Source organism: Misgurnus anguillicaudatus, chromosome 3 (assembly GCF_027580225.2).
Source record: "Misgurnus anguillicaudatus chromosome 3, ASM2758022v2, whole genome shotgun sequence".
Taxonomy (NCBI): Eukaryota; Metazoa; Chordata; class Actinopteri; order Cypriniformes; family Cobitidae; genus Misgurnus; species Misgurnus anguillicaudatus.
In genome coordinates, this window is record NC_073339.2 from 3,611,225 (window position 1) to 3,627,609 (window position 16,385).

The 16,385-nt window shown below is 38.8% G+C and overlaps 1 protein-coding gene across 2 annotated transcripts in view; it reads left to right on the plus strand.

Moving 5' to 3' along the window:
• The window catches only part of LOC129443875 (complement C3), a 48,035-nt gene that overhangs the window by 17,089 nt on the left and 14,561 nt on the right, over positions 1-16,385 (plus strand). The window contains exons 13-17 of one of the 2 annotated variants that reach the window (XM_073860129.1): positions 8,750-8,941; positions 9,145-9,297; positions 9,383-9,512; positions 9,600-9,644; positions 15,321-15,429. In XM_073860129.1, the coding sequence (XP_073716230.1) occupies positions 8,750-8,941; positions 9,145-9,297; positions 9,383-9,512; positions 9,600-9,644; positions 15,321-15,429 (629 nt within the window). The remainder of the gene's footprint in view (positions 1-8,749; positions 8,942-9,144; positions 9,298-9,382; positions 9,513-9,599; positions 9,645-15,320; positions 15,430-16,385) is intronic. The other variant, XM_073860130.1, reaches the window with a different exon arrangement.

Consider the following 16,385-nt stretch of genomic DNA (forward strand, 5'->3'; position numbering starts at 1 on the left):
CACAAATTTATGCCATTCACCTCAATTATCCAGAAATTTGAGATCGAGACAGACCAATTTCTCCACTATCAACAGCTTAAATCTTTACTCAAAAGCAAAATAACTTTAACTAATACCTTACAGCCTTCTAAAAACAGTTAATTGAAATAGCCAACCACCCAAGAAAACTCATATCTAAACTTTACAGACTCATCACTTCATCTAACCCCACAATTAGCCTGCCTAAAGGGCCCATGACATACAAAGGCTAGCATTGCTACTTTTTAAAAATGTGTCGTTTTGGGTGTGTCCTTTAAAATGCAAATGAGCAAATGAAATGCAACCCCTGATCACAATGATGGTGGTTTGTTGTAATTGAAACTCAATTGTGTTGTCAAGTCCTTCTTGTCTCTCTCTTTCTCTTTGCACTAAATAGCAGTGCTGTGGTTGGATAGTGCACATTAAGGGGGCGGTATTATTATAATAAGAGCCCCTTATGACATCATAAAGAGGGCCAAATTTCAATTACCTATTTTTTGCTCACACCTACAAAAACCTCTGTATGTCATGGACCCTTAACCTCTCGACGCGCACTAGTTCGTGCACGGAAAAACGTCAGTTTTTTTTAATGCTGCTAACACTATATTTATAGCCTCCTGTGTACAAACAAACAATAATAATAACATTGCTATACATCGTTTAAAAGGTCTAAGGGTTTAGCATCAGTGTATGGTGTCCGTTTTGAGATACAATTGCTCTAGCATCATAAATATAGTATTTTGTTACAGAAGTCCAGATGACAACATGCATAAAATAAGCTGACTCCTTACCTTTGTGCTGGTATAAGGAACGCAAATCGAATCCAGTCTGTTTCAGATGTGTGAATAACCCATAAAAACTATCCAACAAAGTACATCCAATGACCGTTTTTGTCCACAAATGCGTATAATCTGTGAAATATTGATATATTGTCCATTGTTTTCATCAGATTTCACATGCACGTCTTGTAATAGATTATAATATACAATCTCATGACTATTTACATCGTAACACTTGTATATGAGATTACACTGGCGTTCAAAACCAGCGCTCAAACTTGATTGTACAAGTAGGCGGGAGTATAATACATAATATCCAAACAGCGCTGTCAAATATCGTGACGTCATCTGACTCACGCGTTCTTCCAATGACTTCATGGAAAATATTGATAGACAGAACGTGTAGCCAATTAGATAACGAATTCAACGATCTTTGTGTGAAGCTTTATTTCCTGGTGTGGATACGGCATTTTATACGCTTATATAAGGATAAACAATAAAAAGAACGAACGTGTATGCATGTAAACAAAAGACTTTTATTTGGTGGCTGACTGGCACTTAGAAAAGGCACTAGTCTTACAAAAACTCTTGCAAGAACCTCATTTTTGGGTCTATTGACTTCAAACTTGAAACATAACTTCTTTAGACTTGTGGCTTTGGCATCATTGCATTTCTAGGTTTCACACATATATTTATCATTAAGATTTTTAGTGTTAAAAAAGATGTTATGCAAAAAAAATTTTATTACAATGTACTTCAGCCTCTCTAACTTTTTTAATTTTTATCTTAAAATTATTTTGAAACATGGAAACGAAGCTCAAAGTGTCTTCTATCTAATGATACCACAGTTATGCTTGTACTCTAAATGGTTTAGTAAAAACAGCCCTTTTAGTGAAAGTAGGTATTTTCATGGTTTGGGGGTGCTTTTCAAGAGGTTAAGGAAAAATGGAATAATGACCTCACCTTCAGACCCGGATTTATGGAAAAAAAACAATCAGCCTATAAAACACAATCATGGTGACAATCAAAAACAAAGCTTCATGCCGCAATGCATGCTGGGTACCAGGATTGTATAAAACTCATTCCTAACTTCCATCATGCATTGCAACATGACAAAAATTGTGCAACTTTCTTACTATTAACTATCACCATTGTTGAGATTTGTAACAGAAGTCATGATGTCTCTCTTAAGCAAAAAAAGTTAAAAACTAAAGCATTACAGCAGTCTTATTCAATACAGTGTTATTTACATACAGCATTTTTGTTATATGTTTTCCTTTCTTCATAAATAATTTGTGATCAAATGTTTCAATGATTTATAGGGTCGAATATAATAAAAAAACAATCTGAGAAGGTCTAGAAGGTTTTCTCTCTACATGAGGCAATGAACAAGTGGTCTTACTAAAACATTGTTGTTATTGCTAAAAGAGTAGAGTTAGATCAGTGAAGGTCAAGAGATAAATGCTAAAGGAAACACTAATCACAATAATGGTGACTTTAAATGAACTTAAAAAAACACAAACTTAAGATTTAATGTGATATATTTTGTGATAAACCACAGCACTGCCATTTAGTGCAGAGAAAAAGAGAGAGAAAAGAAGGACTTGACAGCACAATTTAATTTCAATTACAACAAACCACCATCATTGTGATCAGTGTTTGCACTTCATCTGCTCATTTGCATTTTAAATGACACACCCAAAACGACACATTTTTGCTCAAACCTACAAAGTAGCAATTCTATCCTCTGTTTGCCATGGGCCCTTTAATACGTCATGGGGGGAGCGAAATCCAAATTACCTATATATTCACATGCTTGCAGAGGGAGCCTTACCAAAACATAGTTACAGGGTTGCTATTTTTCATGTTTTCTGGGTTGGTAGAAGCACTGGGGACCCAATTATAGTCAATGTGCTACCATTTAGGTAGAACAATAATTTCCACTACTAAAGATACCCACTGAACAAGGCGTCTCAAAAAAACATCATTTCGACGCCCCATGAGGAGCCAGAATGAAAGTTTTTATGACATCTTTTTATGACGTGTTCTGAACATCCAATATTGATTTCAAGGGGACCTCCACGCAAAGTAACACTATTTACAATGTGGCCATTTTAGACATAATATGTATATATATAATCTCTACCGAATTTATAAGATTCTGATGTTTTATTGAAAATTTTTGTCACCATTTTGATGATCAGTGTTTCCTTTAGTTGGATAGTTTGACTCTTTGTTTTTGTATTGTAGTGTGTGCGCTTGATGATGGTGTTTGTTAAAACACACTACTATTGCACCAAGTGTTTGTTAACAATGCAACTTACTTTTGGTTCACAACATCAGTGAAAAGTGCACATTAATTACATTGATGGTCAGAAGTGGTGGTATAATGTAACTGAACTAACAACACGGATAAAACATTCTAAAATTTATAAAAACTCATGAGTCCCAGAGAGTGTCACCACTGTTGTGATTCATGGGCTGATTCTTGATGTCTGAATATGTGACAAAAAAAATAATAAGTTGAATATGACACCTCAAATCAACTGAGAAATTTAGACAAAACTACATGATTTACAAAATGAATTTACATCCTTTACACATACAGTACATTTACATGCTACAGTTGATAAACTTTCAGTGAAGTTGTGAGATCCACGTGAGTTTTGTTTATGACAAATTTTCTTTGCAACAGATAACATGCTTTAGTAAACACTCTTACAAAGACCAAACACTACTATGAAAAGTCAAAGAGTCAAACTGTCCAACTAAAGTAATCACTGATCGTCATTATGGTGACAAAAGATTTTCAATTAAACGTCAGCATATAAATCTCTGTTAATAAAAGAGAGAGAGAGAGAGAGAGAGAGAGAGAGAGAGAGAGAGATTGTGTAATAATGCCCATAGCTCTGTATGGTTGTGAGGTTTGGGGTCCACAGTGCCTAACAGATTACTCCAAATGGGAAAAACATCCAATGGAATCCCTGCATGCTGAATACTGTAGAAATATTTTAAGAGTTCAGAGAAGAACACCTACTAATGCATGCAGGGCCGAATTAGGTAGATATCCCCTAATAATACACATCCAAAAACGCTCCCTTAAATTCTGGTCACACTTAAACTCAAGTCCCCCAAACACACTTCAGTATGAAACCCTTAAAACCCAAGAGAAGAGACCTAAAACCAGTCCCATCTGTCAACTGGCTCTAAGACTCCAGACCAGCACTAATCAGAGGTGTAAAATCCATGTGCCATGAGTAAAAATCCTCTCCAGTATTTTGTTCCAATCACCTGGATTTGCTAATAGCACAGTTTTTCAGCAGGAGGTGACCTACTGGCTCGTTGGTGTTTTAAGCCCTCATCGAAGCCTTCAAAGGGGCCATTGCGTGAAAATGTTAGCATTGCCACTTTGTAGGTTTGAGCAAAAATGTGTAGTTTTGGGTGTGTCTTTTAAAATGCAAATGAGCTGATGAAGTGCAAACACTGATCACAATGATGGTGGTTTGATGCAATTCAAACTCAATTGTGCTGTCAATTATTTTTTCTCTCTTTCTTTCTCTCTGCACAAAATGGCAGTGCTGTGGTTGGATAGTGCACATTAAGGGGGCGGTATTATTCGAATAAGATATCCTTATGACATCATAAGGAAAGCCAAATTTCAATGACCTATTTTTGCTCACACCTACAAGGTGGCAGTGCAGACATTTTCACGCAATGGCCCCTTTCAAGGCAGCGCTGCCTGGAAGGCACTCCCCATGCCCCGAGTGTTTCAGCCAATCACAGCACTGTTGCTAGATATCGAGTTTTCCGCCAGCTTCTGGCAGTTTGAGCTTAAGGTTTGGTCAGGTGAGAAGCGCAGATATGGTAAGATAGGAATGTGACTGTATTTGAATTCAGCTTGAAAGGTTTCGAGCATTTAAGTGACGTGTTTACGTGTTTTCACGTGTCTGTGGCACGACTTTCTTAATCGTGACAGTTTCACGTATCGGTTATTCGTTTTTTTCCTTTTTTCAAATTATTGTCGCTTGGTTTTGGGGTTAGATTTGTGGTTTTTGTCTGATTTTTAAACTGTTTTTGTGCGAGGATAAAGTTGGGTTTGGCATAAGTGCGGACGTCATTTTAACCAATGGTTTTATGTTTATTTGTCAGAATTTTAAACTGTTTTCGCTTGGGGTTGGGTTAGGATGAGAATGTCATTTTATGTAACAGAAAGTTGTTCTAACCCCAATCCCAAGCAACAACGTTTAGAAAATATGAAAAACAATTGAACAACCAATACGTGAAACTGGCATGAAAAAGAAAGTCGTGCTGCAGACATGTGAAAACACAGAAACACTTTACTTAAACACTCAAATAATTTTGAGTTGAACTCAAACACAATCGCATGCCTATCTTACCATATCTGCTCTACTCACCTGACCAATGGTGAGCTCGAACTGCCAGAAGCTGACTGAAGGCTCGATATCTAGCACCAGTGCTGTGATTGGCTGAAACGCTCGGGGCATGGGGAGTGCCAGGCAGCGCTGCCTTGAAGGCTTCGTTGAGGGCTTAAAACACCAACGAGTCAGGAGGTCACCTCCTGCTGAAAAACTGTGCTAATTAGCAAATCCAGGCGATGGGAACAAATTACTGGAGAGGACTTTTACTCATGGCACATGGATTTTACACCTCTGGCACTAATGAACGCAAACAAACCACAATAAACCAAATCAATAAAGAAAGTCAAACTTTATATTTGGATCATTGGGATAATGAAAGTAAAAACCAAAGTAAACTAGAATGTTATCGGGCACTAAACAGAAAATACAGTCTGTCAGAATATCTCTCCACAGTTAGAGATGTAAAGCAGAGACGAATCCTCACTAAATACAGACTCAGTGATCACAGTCTGGCAATAGAGAAAGGCCGACATAGACAAACATGGCTCCCAAAAGAAGAGCGAATCTGTGTCCATTGTGACAGTGACAAGATCGAGACAGAGACACACTTTCTCCTTTACTGTGGTAAATATAAAGAGCTTAGAGAAAAACACTTTGACAAAATCTCAAAGCTCATACCAGAGTTTCATAGCTCTTCAGATTCAGATCAAATGAAGATGTTACTGGGGGAAGACAGACACCCATCAGCTGCTGCTAAATTCATTTATCAGTTACACACCATCAGAAATAATCTACAGCCCTGATCTTGTACAGTACTTTTATTCTACCTCTCATGTGCCTCCGTACATGTACATTTGTATACTTTAAATGTTTATATTTCAAAGACCGTACTGTAAATATCCTCTGATTCTATTTTATTTTATTTGCAGTAGTACTTCATTCATCACCCAGGACCTTAGCTTAATTGCACCTTAATGTTTGTTTCTATTGTGTTATTGTATGTTTCTTGTTTTGTGTATAATGCTTTGGCAATATTGTAAGTGACACAATCATGCCAATAAAGTTCTTTAAATTGAAAATTGAAATTAAATTGAGAGAGAGAGAGAGGGAGAGAAAGAGAGAGCATTTTAAAGGGGACATATTATGAGATTTTTTTAAAGTCATTTAAAGCTACTACAATAGGAGGATCTTTGTTGACATCTTTGTATGCATGTGCGAGTGGTTGTGTGGCAACAAAACAAACAGTATGGCTGGCTGTAAAGACATAATGAGAGTTAGCGGGCGAAATCACAATATATAAGCACTTTAACATCTGAAGACCGGAGAAGGTTTGGAGAGAAGCTCAAAATTTGTATTGGTGACAAAATCAAAGTTATTCAAAGCTCATATGAGATCTGGGCAGAGGTGTAAAATCCATGTGCCATGAGTAAAAGTCCTTTCCAGTATTTTGTACCCATCGCCTGGATTTGCTAATTAGCACAGTTTTTCAGCAGGAGGTGACCTCCTGACTCGTTGGTGTTTTAAGCCCTCAACGAAGCCTTCAAGGCAGCACTGCCTGGCACTCCCCATGCCCCGAGCGTTTCAGCCAATCACAGCTCTGGTGCTTGATATCAAGCCTTCAGCCAGCTTCTGGCAGTTCGAGCTCACCGTTGGTCAGGTGAGTAGCACAAATATGGTAAGATAGGAATGCGACTGTTTTTGAGTTTAGCTTGAAATGATTTCAGCGTTTAAGTGACGTGTTTCTGCGTTTTCACGTGTCTGTGGCACGACTTTCTTTTTCGTGCCAGTTTCATGTATTGGTTGCTCAAATGTTTTTCCTATTCTCTTAAAGGGGTCATAGTGTGAAAATGAGACTTTTTTCATGTTTAAGTGCTATAATTGTGTCCCCGGTGCTTCTATCAACCTAGAAAATGTGAAAAAAATCAACCCAGTAACTTAGAGTAAGCCAATTTACGCAAGCATGTGAAAAATTAGGTCGTTCAGATTTTGCCTGTTTTGTGAGGTAGGTAGCGAGGCGAATTACAATAATACTGCCCCCTTTATCTGCACTATCCAACCACAGCACTGATATTTAGTGCAGAGAGAAAGGAGAAAAGAAGGACTTGACAGCACAATTGAGTTTCAATTACAACAAACCACCATCATTGTGATCAGTGTTTGCACTTCATCCGCTCATTTGCATTTTAAATGACACACCCAAAACGGCAAACTTTTGCTCAGGCCTACAAATTAGCAATTTTAACATACTATAATAAATTATCTGTGGAGTATCTGTGAGCTAAAACTTCACATACACATTCTGGGGACACCAAAGATTTATTTTACATCTTAAAAATATCTCATAATATGACCCCTTTAACGTTGTCGCTTGGGATTGGGGTTAGAACAACTTTGTTACATAAAATGACATCCTCACCCTAACCCAACCCCAAGCGAAAACAGTTTAAAATTCTGACAAATAAACATAAAACCATTGCTTAAAATAACATCCGCATTTATGCCAAACCCAACTTTATCCTCGCACAAAAACAATTTAAAAATCAGTCGAAAACCACAAATCTAACCGAAAGCCACGATAATTTGAAATAGGGAAAAAAGCGAATAACCGCTTTTATATCGAGCTTGAAACTGGCATGATTAAGAAAGTCGTGCGACAGACACGTGAAAACACGTAAACACGTCACTTAAACGCTCAAAACATTTCGAGCCGAATTCAAAAACAGTAACATTCCTATCTTACCATATCTGTGCTACTCACCTGACCAATGGTGAGCTCAAACTGCCAGAAGCTGGTGGAAAGCTCGATATCTAGCACCAGTGCTGTGATTGGCTGAAACACTTGGGGCACAGGGAGTGCCAGACAGTGCTGCCTTAAAGGCTTCGTTGAGGGCTTAAAACACCAACGAGTCAGGAGGTCACCTCCTGCTGAAAAACTTTGCTAATTAGCAAATCCAGGCGATTGAAACAAAATACTGGAGAGGATTTTTACTCATGGCACATGGATTTTACACCTCTGATAAATACATAGTCACTAAGACTTACCATAAACAAAATGAGCCTCACAAACTCGATTAGAAGCTGCAGGAATCCAGGCTTTCTTCGGAGCGTCCAGGTTCAATCGCCTAATTGCATGCAACCATTTATTTCGTTTTTCGCGATCCTTTTCGGAGGGAAAAAAAGCTTTTTATCAGGCTCCCAACGAGCCGTACAATCGACCACACAGCAAGAGTGAACCATCCTCTTCTCTAAATCCTCCTCCAAATATGCAAAACAATCAAATTACAGGTATCTAGTGGTGTTTCCTGCCACACGATTCCCATGATGCAACACAACAAACATAAACAATGACGTCACAAAAGATCCACCTATATCTCTCTCCTTTACTGCATTGCCCAATCGAAAATCTCCACGTTGATTTTCACACCTGTTACTAATGAAGCCCCATTTGTGTTGCCATAGAGATCCAGGAAGTAAGGGTGTTTGAAAAATTCGGTCCGGGCGGAACCTCTCTTCTCCATTATAGTTCCGCCCTATAAAGTCACCCTGTGACACTAATCTGTCTGTTATTTTCAGATAACCAGTAAAGGGCAGATTGTGAAGGCAGGCAGGTTTAAGAGAAGAGGACAGTCTCTGGTGACTCTGTCTCTACCTGTAACCAAAGACATGGTGCCGTCCTTTCGCTTTGTGGCTTATTATCATGTGGGTACAAATGAGGTGGTGTCTGATTCAGTCTGGGTTGATGTGAAGGACACTTGCATGGGAAAGGTAAAGTAAACCACCACAAAAAAATGTCATCAAATAAAAATAATGAATACAATTATTTTTACATTTTATTTGTACAGTGTGTCTTATTCAGTTTCAGTGCATCTGTATGAACCAAAAAGTTATTGGCCAAACTGACATAAGAATAGTTTAGGAAAGGGATAAATTAATTCTTATGCTTTGCCTTTTTGTCTCTCAATCAACAGCTTGAACTTCAGGTACAGGACAAGGACAATCATTACAGCCCAGGTGATGAGTTCAGCTTGCAAATAACCGGAGACCCTGGAGCTAAAGTTGGACTGGTGGTGGTTGACAAGGCTGTGCATGTGCTCAACAAGAACAGATTAACTCAGTCTAAGGTGATGAATCTGGCTACACCATACAAACAGTGCATGAGTTTTACTGGCGTAAAGCTTTCTTAACCGGTCTGTTTGTTGTCTGTAGATCTGGGACATCATTGAGAAACATGACACTGGTTGTACAGCAGGCAGTGGTAGAGACAGTATGGGGGTTTTCTATGATGCTGGTTTGATGTTTGAGTCAAGCACTGCTGGAGGAACCAGCACCAGAACAAGTAATTATGTTTCATCATGAAAAGTCATCAATCACGAAGTCATTATAAAAACACTATGTTAATTTTGTATATGTTTTTGTCATCTAGTGCCTGAATGTCCTGTCCGTTCAAGGAGAAGACGGAGATCTGAGGGTATTATGCAGGTCACCACGACACCCCTGCAAGTAAGCTTACGATGGGCCTGTATGGGCATAGCCTAAAGGCCCCGCGCAGGTTTGCTCATTGGCGAAACGTTGGCCCCTTAGCGCTGGCCCTTGCATGGGCAGCCCTCACTTATCCCCCAGGAAATCCTCATACAGCAAAATCCCCAGAGTTAAATGAACACTGCTGGATGTATATATTGTCCCAATCTTACAGAGTGTTAAAAAGTAACACTGAAGCAGAATTAAAAGCTCTGTTGTCCTCTCTCTCACCATCTCTGTCTGGAACCTGGAATTGCATTTCACATCTTATTTGTAGAGTCATTTTCTTATTTTAGGTTTAGTTTTTGTTTCATTTAAAGTCACCCTTATTGTGATCAGTGTTTGGTTTAGCTGAACTTGACTCTTGACTCCTGCCTTGTTTAGTTTTTTGACTGTTATAACTTTGTGGGTTAACGACATGTTTGTTACGGCAGGGAAAAGGCTATAGAGTAATTCTTTGATGGTGGTCAATACTGTACATAAGGTCTGAACATCATCTAGAAAATGTATGTATTAATTGAATGTTTGCACACTTATCGGAAGCATCTTTCTGTTACAATAATGTGATGCTACAGTATGAGATCCAGCTCTCTCATAGCAGTTTGTCTTTATGATGAACTTTAAAACACTGACACTTAAAATTAACCACTGTATAATGTAGACACACAAATATCAAGAATCAGAGTATGAATCACAACAATGGTCACAATAAAATGAAAAGCATTATGCTGCAATGCATTCTGGGTATCAACAAATTACAAATCTCATCCAGGACTCCCAAAATGCACTGCAGCATAAATAAATAATGAAAATTTGTACTATTTTCCTTGTCACCATTGTTGAGATTCATGCTCTGATTCTTGATGTTTGGGTGTCTAATTTACACCACAGAGTTTTTTAAGCGCACTAGTTTTTCAAAATCCTTCAGATGGACAAGAGTTCTGGGCCTTCGACTGTAGTATTTTAGTATTAACAAAAAAAAATATTTTTCAGATGAGCATTTAATAAATAATCAAAACAAAGTTAACAAACCATTTCAAATGTGTATATATATATGATGTTTGATATTATGTACAAACAACCACCAAAGAGTTGCAATGTTGTCTTTACTCTGTCATAACAAACATGTCTTAAACACATAAAGTTATAGACAAGTTTCCTGGGCACTTCCGGTTTACTTCCTGTTTCTGCCAAGAACTTCCTGCGCAGGCTGAGTAGTGGTGTAAAAATGGCTTTGGAATGGCAACATTCGACCGAAAATCTTGTTAAAAATGGTGTTTTGTCCATTCCGCATCCAAGCAAGGTAACTAAAAATAAAAATAAAATAAAAATAAAAAGTAATCCCCTCTAGCCTTCCTGCCTAGCATTTTAAATGCTTGTTGATCGACGATGATAGTAAGAGAGACACTTTGCATACATTGCGAGTTACTTTTACTTTTAGAGTTACTTTTAAGACAACAGCAAGGTGTTTACAGTGAGCACAGAATGCGGGGGTGTTTGACAGTCAGAGGTGTAAAATCCATGTGCCATGAGTAAAAGTCCTCTCCAGCACTCTGCTCCAATCACCTGGACCTGCCAACCAGCACAATCCCTCAGCAGGAGGTGACCTCCTGACTCGTTGGTCTTTTAAGCCCTCAACGAAGCCTTCAAGGAACGAAGCGCCCCCGAGCGTTTCAGCCAATCACAGCACTGGTGCTAGATATCGAGCCTTCCGCCAGCTTCTGGCAGTTTGAGCTCACTGTTGGTCAGGTGAGTAACGATGATGTGGTAAGATAGGAATGTGACTGAATTTGAATTCAGCTTGAAACGTTTCGAGCGTTTAAGTGACGTGTTTCAGCATTTTCACGTGTCCACAATGTTCACAATTTTTTTTCTTTTTTCAAACCCTTGTTGCTTGGGATTGGTGTTAGATTTGTGGTTTTTGTCTGATTTTGAAACGGTTTTCACGTGAGGATAAAGTTGGGTTTGGCATAAATGCGGATGTCATGTTTAGCATTGGTTCATATTTTTATTTGTCAGAGTTTTAAACTGTTTTCGCTAGGGGTTAGAGTTGTGTTAGGATGTCATTTTATGTAACAGAAGGTTGTTTTAACCCCAATCCCAAGCGACAATGGTAAGAAAATAGGAAAAACTGTTGAGTAACCAATACGTGAAACTGGCACGAAAAAGAAACTCGTGCCACAGACACGTGGAAACACGTCACTTAAATGCTCGAAACATTTCGAGCTAAATTCAAATTCAGTCACATTCCTATCTTACCATATCTGCGCTACTCACCTGACCAACGGAGAGCTCAAACTTTGTTGAGGGCTTAAAACACCAACGAGTCAGGAGCTCACCTCCTGCTGAAAAACTGTGCTAATTAGCAAATCCAGGTGATTGGACCAAAATACTGGAGAGGACTTTTACTCATGGCACATGGAATTACCCACCTCTGACTCTCATTCACTTGATATGCTGTTTGGCATGAGGCTGTGGTTTGTTGTTGCTCCTTTTAACCAAACATTCAGCAATCGCCATGAGTTGTTGCAACCGCGAACAGCACAATATGTCCTGGAGCCATGTCGGCATGTAACACCATCCATAGTTTACTTTTTCTGCACGCTAACCAAAGACAGTAAAAGATGCTATAACTCGCTAACCGGAAGTGCTTGGCAGACACAACAGGAAGTCGTTGGCAGAGTGAAAGGCTAATGGCGGCCCGCCTATTTCACCTGGGAAACTTGTCTATAGCAGTCAAAAAGACTGAACAAGGTAGGAGTCAAGAGTCAAGTTCAACTAAAACAAACACTGATCACAATAGTGGTGACTTTAAATGAAAAAATAAACCTTGAGTAAGAAAATGACTACAAGTAAGATGTAAAAAGCAGTTTTATGTTTCAGACAGAGATGGTGAGAAAGAGGATAACAGAGCTTTTAATTCTGCTTTAGTGTTACTTTTTAACACTATGTAAGATTGGGACAATATATACATCCAGCAGTGTTCATTTAACTCTCTTTCTCTATGTGAGGGCTTCCTGGGGGCTAAGTGAGGACTGCCCGTGCAGGGCCAGCGCTAAGGGGCCAACGTTTCGCCAGTGAGCAAACCTGCGCGGGGCCCTTAGGTTGGCCCTAAGTGGGCCTATAAAGGACCATCGTAGGCTTGCTTGCAGGGACTGTACCATGAAAATGGTTAAACAAACTCAGGGTTACAGGATAAGTTTCAAGTTGACAAAACCAAGCCAATGTGCATGCCTTGTTGGTACAAGCTATTTTCATGGTACCCAAAACCCAGGATTTGCACAAACTAATCCTAAACAAACCTGGCTAACCAACTAAACCGGCTTCATGGTATAGGCCCTTGGTGAGGGGATAATCTGATTTTAGATCTGAAGTTAAAATATTTTATTGTCATATTCCCTGATTTACCTTGCAGTGTAAATAAGAATGGATGTTCTGGGCATAGGCACTTTTTGCCTCATGTGCTTTACAACTTTCAAATCCCTCTTATATCCAAATTACAATGCCACTGTTTATTTCTCAAACCCAGAATTTCATGTTTCCCAGTATGCGATGTTAATCTTTCTCACCATTCGATCCCCAATGTACATTTATGCATTTGCAGTGCATCCAAGCTAATCTTTTTATCAGTACAGTGGAGTGCGATCTCTGGAATTGAACCCACAACCTTATACACAATGCTCTACAAAGTTAGTTACTGTACAGGAAAACTTCTCACTGTTCTACTGTTGTGCTTTCAGGTTGTGTCAGCTCACTTCACTTTGGCTTGGTAATCTTTTCCATTGAGTTTAGTACCACTTCAGAGTGGGCGGGATTATAGGCGTGTTGTTATATTTGCACTGCCTACTGCTGTGACATCATACAAAAAGTGGGAGCAAGAATCGTTGGAATGCAGTGTTTCCCATACAATAATTTATTTGTCAGTCTTCCACAAAATCAAAATTGACCACCACAAATAGATGTTTGCACATCCCGTTTATCACTATACCTCTGTCTTACATGACAGTTTCTTTACAAACACCCGTGGTGTCAGTCGACGCACTCCACTGAGCCTCATTTAAAGGATAATTCCGGTATTTAACACTTTGAGTCTCATTTCTGGCTTGTTTTGGATGAACTACAGTGATGGACACTGAAATTTTGACAATAGGTCGTGTCTTGACTTTTTGACTCGTTTAGAAGCGTCTCTTGACTGCTTCAGAATGGAAGTCAAGGGCCATGCAAAAACATTCACTTCATTAAAACAACACTTAACGTTCATTTTTAAAACTGTGCTACTCACAGAGTGGTTTGTGGTGTTCGTTGATGATTAAAAACAAATATATCGGCGCAATGTATGATTTCAATCTGTGTTATTTGCTATAGTGGAACTATTTTTTCAGATACCTCACAACCGCGTATATACTTCCGCTCTATATTTGAGTCTGAAGCGTTAGCACACTCCCGACCACTTGATGGCGACAACCACTTTGCCGTACAAGGACGCTGAACGGAACGCGGAGTGATATATCAGCGAGCAATGAGTCTTCCAAGAGAAGTCAATGGAATTTTACAAAATGCCAAATAAAACATGACGGAAACTGTATTTCGCTACACTACTTTTTTTTAATCATCAACGAACACCACAAACCACTCGGTGAGTAGCACAGTTTTAAAAATGAACGTTAAGTGTTGTTTTAATGACATGTTTGTGCATGGCCCTTGACTTCCATTCTGAAGCAGTCAAGAGGCGCTTCTAAACGAGTCAAAGAGTCAAGACACGACCCATTGTCAAAATTTCAGTGTCCATCACTGTAGTTCATCCAAAACAAAGCATAAATGAGACTCAAAGTGTTAAAAAACGGAATTATCCTTTAAGTTTCAAAAATGCAGTGCATACATGCGGATGTGCGCTTCAGTAATGTGCCCCCACAAACTGCATGGAAAACATTGGTATGGTGTTCCTGATTCTCAGCCTATGCATGTTTTTCACTGCTAAAATGGAGTTTGGGAACTAACAAACAGTCTGAGACAATAGTATCTTTAGCCGCATTAGCATTACAACATGCTTAACAAACACATTTAAAAAAGCTTTTGGATAAAGTTAGCCTGTCAGCCAGTGGCCGTGGGGGGGGGCTTTAGCAAGGTGACATCACATTAACAAGAGAATCAAAACAGCATGTCTAATGAGACTGCTTTGGTTTATTGGGGATTAAAATGAATTAAAATGCTGGATTTTTTCCCATTGTAGCCCAGTGGGCATTTGATGTCCAAATTACTTCACAAAATAGGTCAAAAATGAAAGTCATTTTGACGTCAAAGTGTCAATGTTAATTTGATGTCAAGATTTTGACCTCTGCTGATGTCATTTTGATGCTATTTTGATGTCAATTCTACATCTATTTGAAATCAGGATGTCATAATATTGATGTCATTTTAATGCTATTTGACATCAAAATTACTAATATTTTTGACCTATTTTGTGAAGTAATTTTGACATCAGATGCCCGCTGGGAGGGTTGTTGTGTTCACACATTGATGTTCAAAAAATATTTTGCATAATATGTGCCCTTTAATTAGCTTAAATTAGTTGATTTATTTTCTATATATTCTCTCTCATTATTTTCGTCTGTTTACGTTGGTGAAGAAGATGATGACAAGTATACATCATCTGATGAGATTGTGTCACGGACACAGTTCCCTGAGAGTTGGCTTTGGGAGGAAGTAACACTCCCCGCTTGCAAAGAGAAAAACTGGTAAGTGGAAGTCTTAACCCAGCTAATAGAGAAAGTTCAGTTACTTGAAAGTTCCCAACATTCCCAAAAACATAAAGTGTCAATTTTTTTTAAACGTTCTAAGAATGTTTCTAGGTTGTCTGAGGAAAGTCATAACGTTTGAAAATGGTAGAATGTAACAATGTTATGTTTTAAAGGGGCCATTGCGTGAAAATGTTAGCATTGCCACTTTGTAGGTTTGAGCAAAAATGTGTAGTTTTGGGTGTGTCTTTTAAAATGCAAATGAGCTGATGAAGTGCAAACACTGATCACAATGATGGTGGTTTGATGCAATTCAAACTCAATTGTGCTGTCAATTATTTTTTCTCTCTTTCTTTCTCTCTGCACAAAATGGCAGTGCTGTGGTTGGATAGTGCACATTAAGGGGGCGGTATTATTCGAATAAGATATCCTTATGACATCATAAGGAAAGCCAAATTTCAATGCCCTTTTTTTGCTCACACCTACAAAGTGGCAATGCTAACATTTTCACGATATGACCCCTTTAAAACGTTTAAACACTTTCCTGGTTCACAAAAATGACCAATCAAAGTGCTCATTACTGGTTTAAACCCTCCACGTAGCCTTCAAGGCAGCTTCTGCAGTGAAACCATTTGAGCACACCGTTGGTCAGCACAGATATGGTAAGATAGGAATGAGACTGTATTTGAACTCAGCTTGAAATGTTTCAAGCATTTAAGTGACGTGTTTCTGCGTTTTAACATGTCCGTGACACGATTTTCTTTTTTGTGCCAGGTCCACGTATTGGTTATTCAGTTACCATATCTGCGCTACTCACCTGACCAACGGTGAGCTCAAACTGCTTCAGTGCAGAAGCTGCCTTGAAGGCTCGTTGAAGGCTTAAAACAGTAACGAGCGTTTTGATTGGTCGTTTTTGTGGACCAATCATATTTCTTTCTGCCCTCAGAACATGTTTG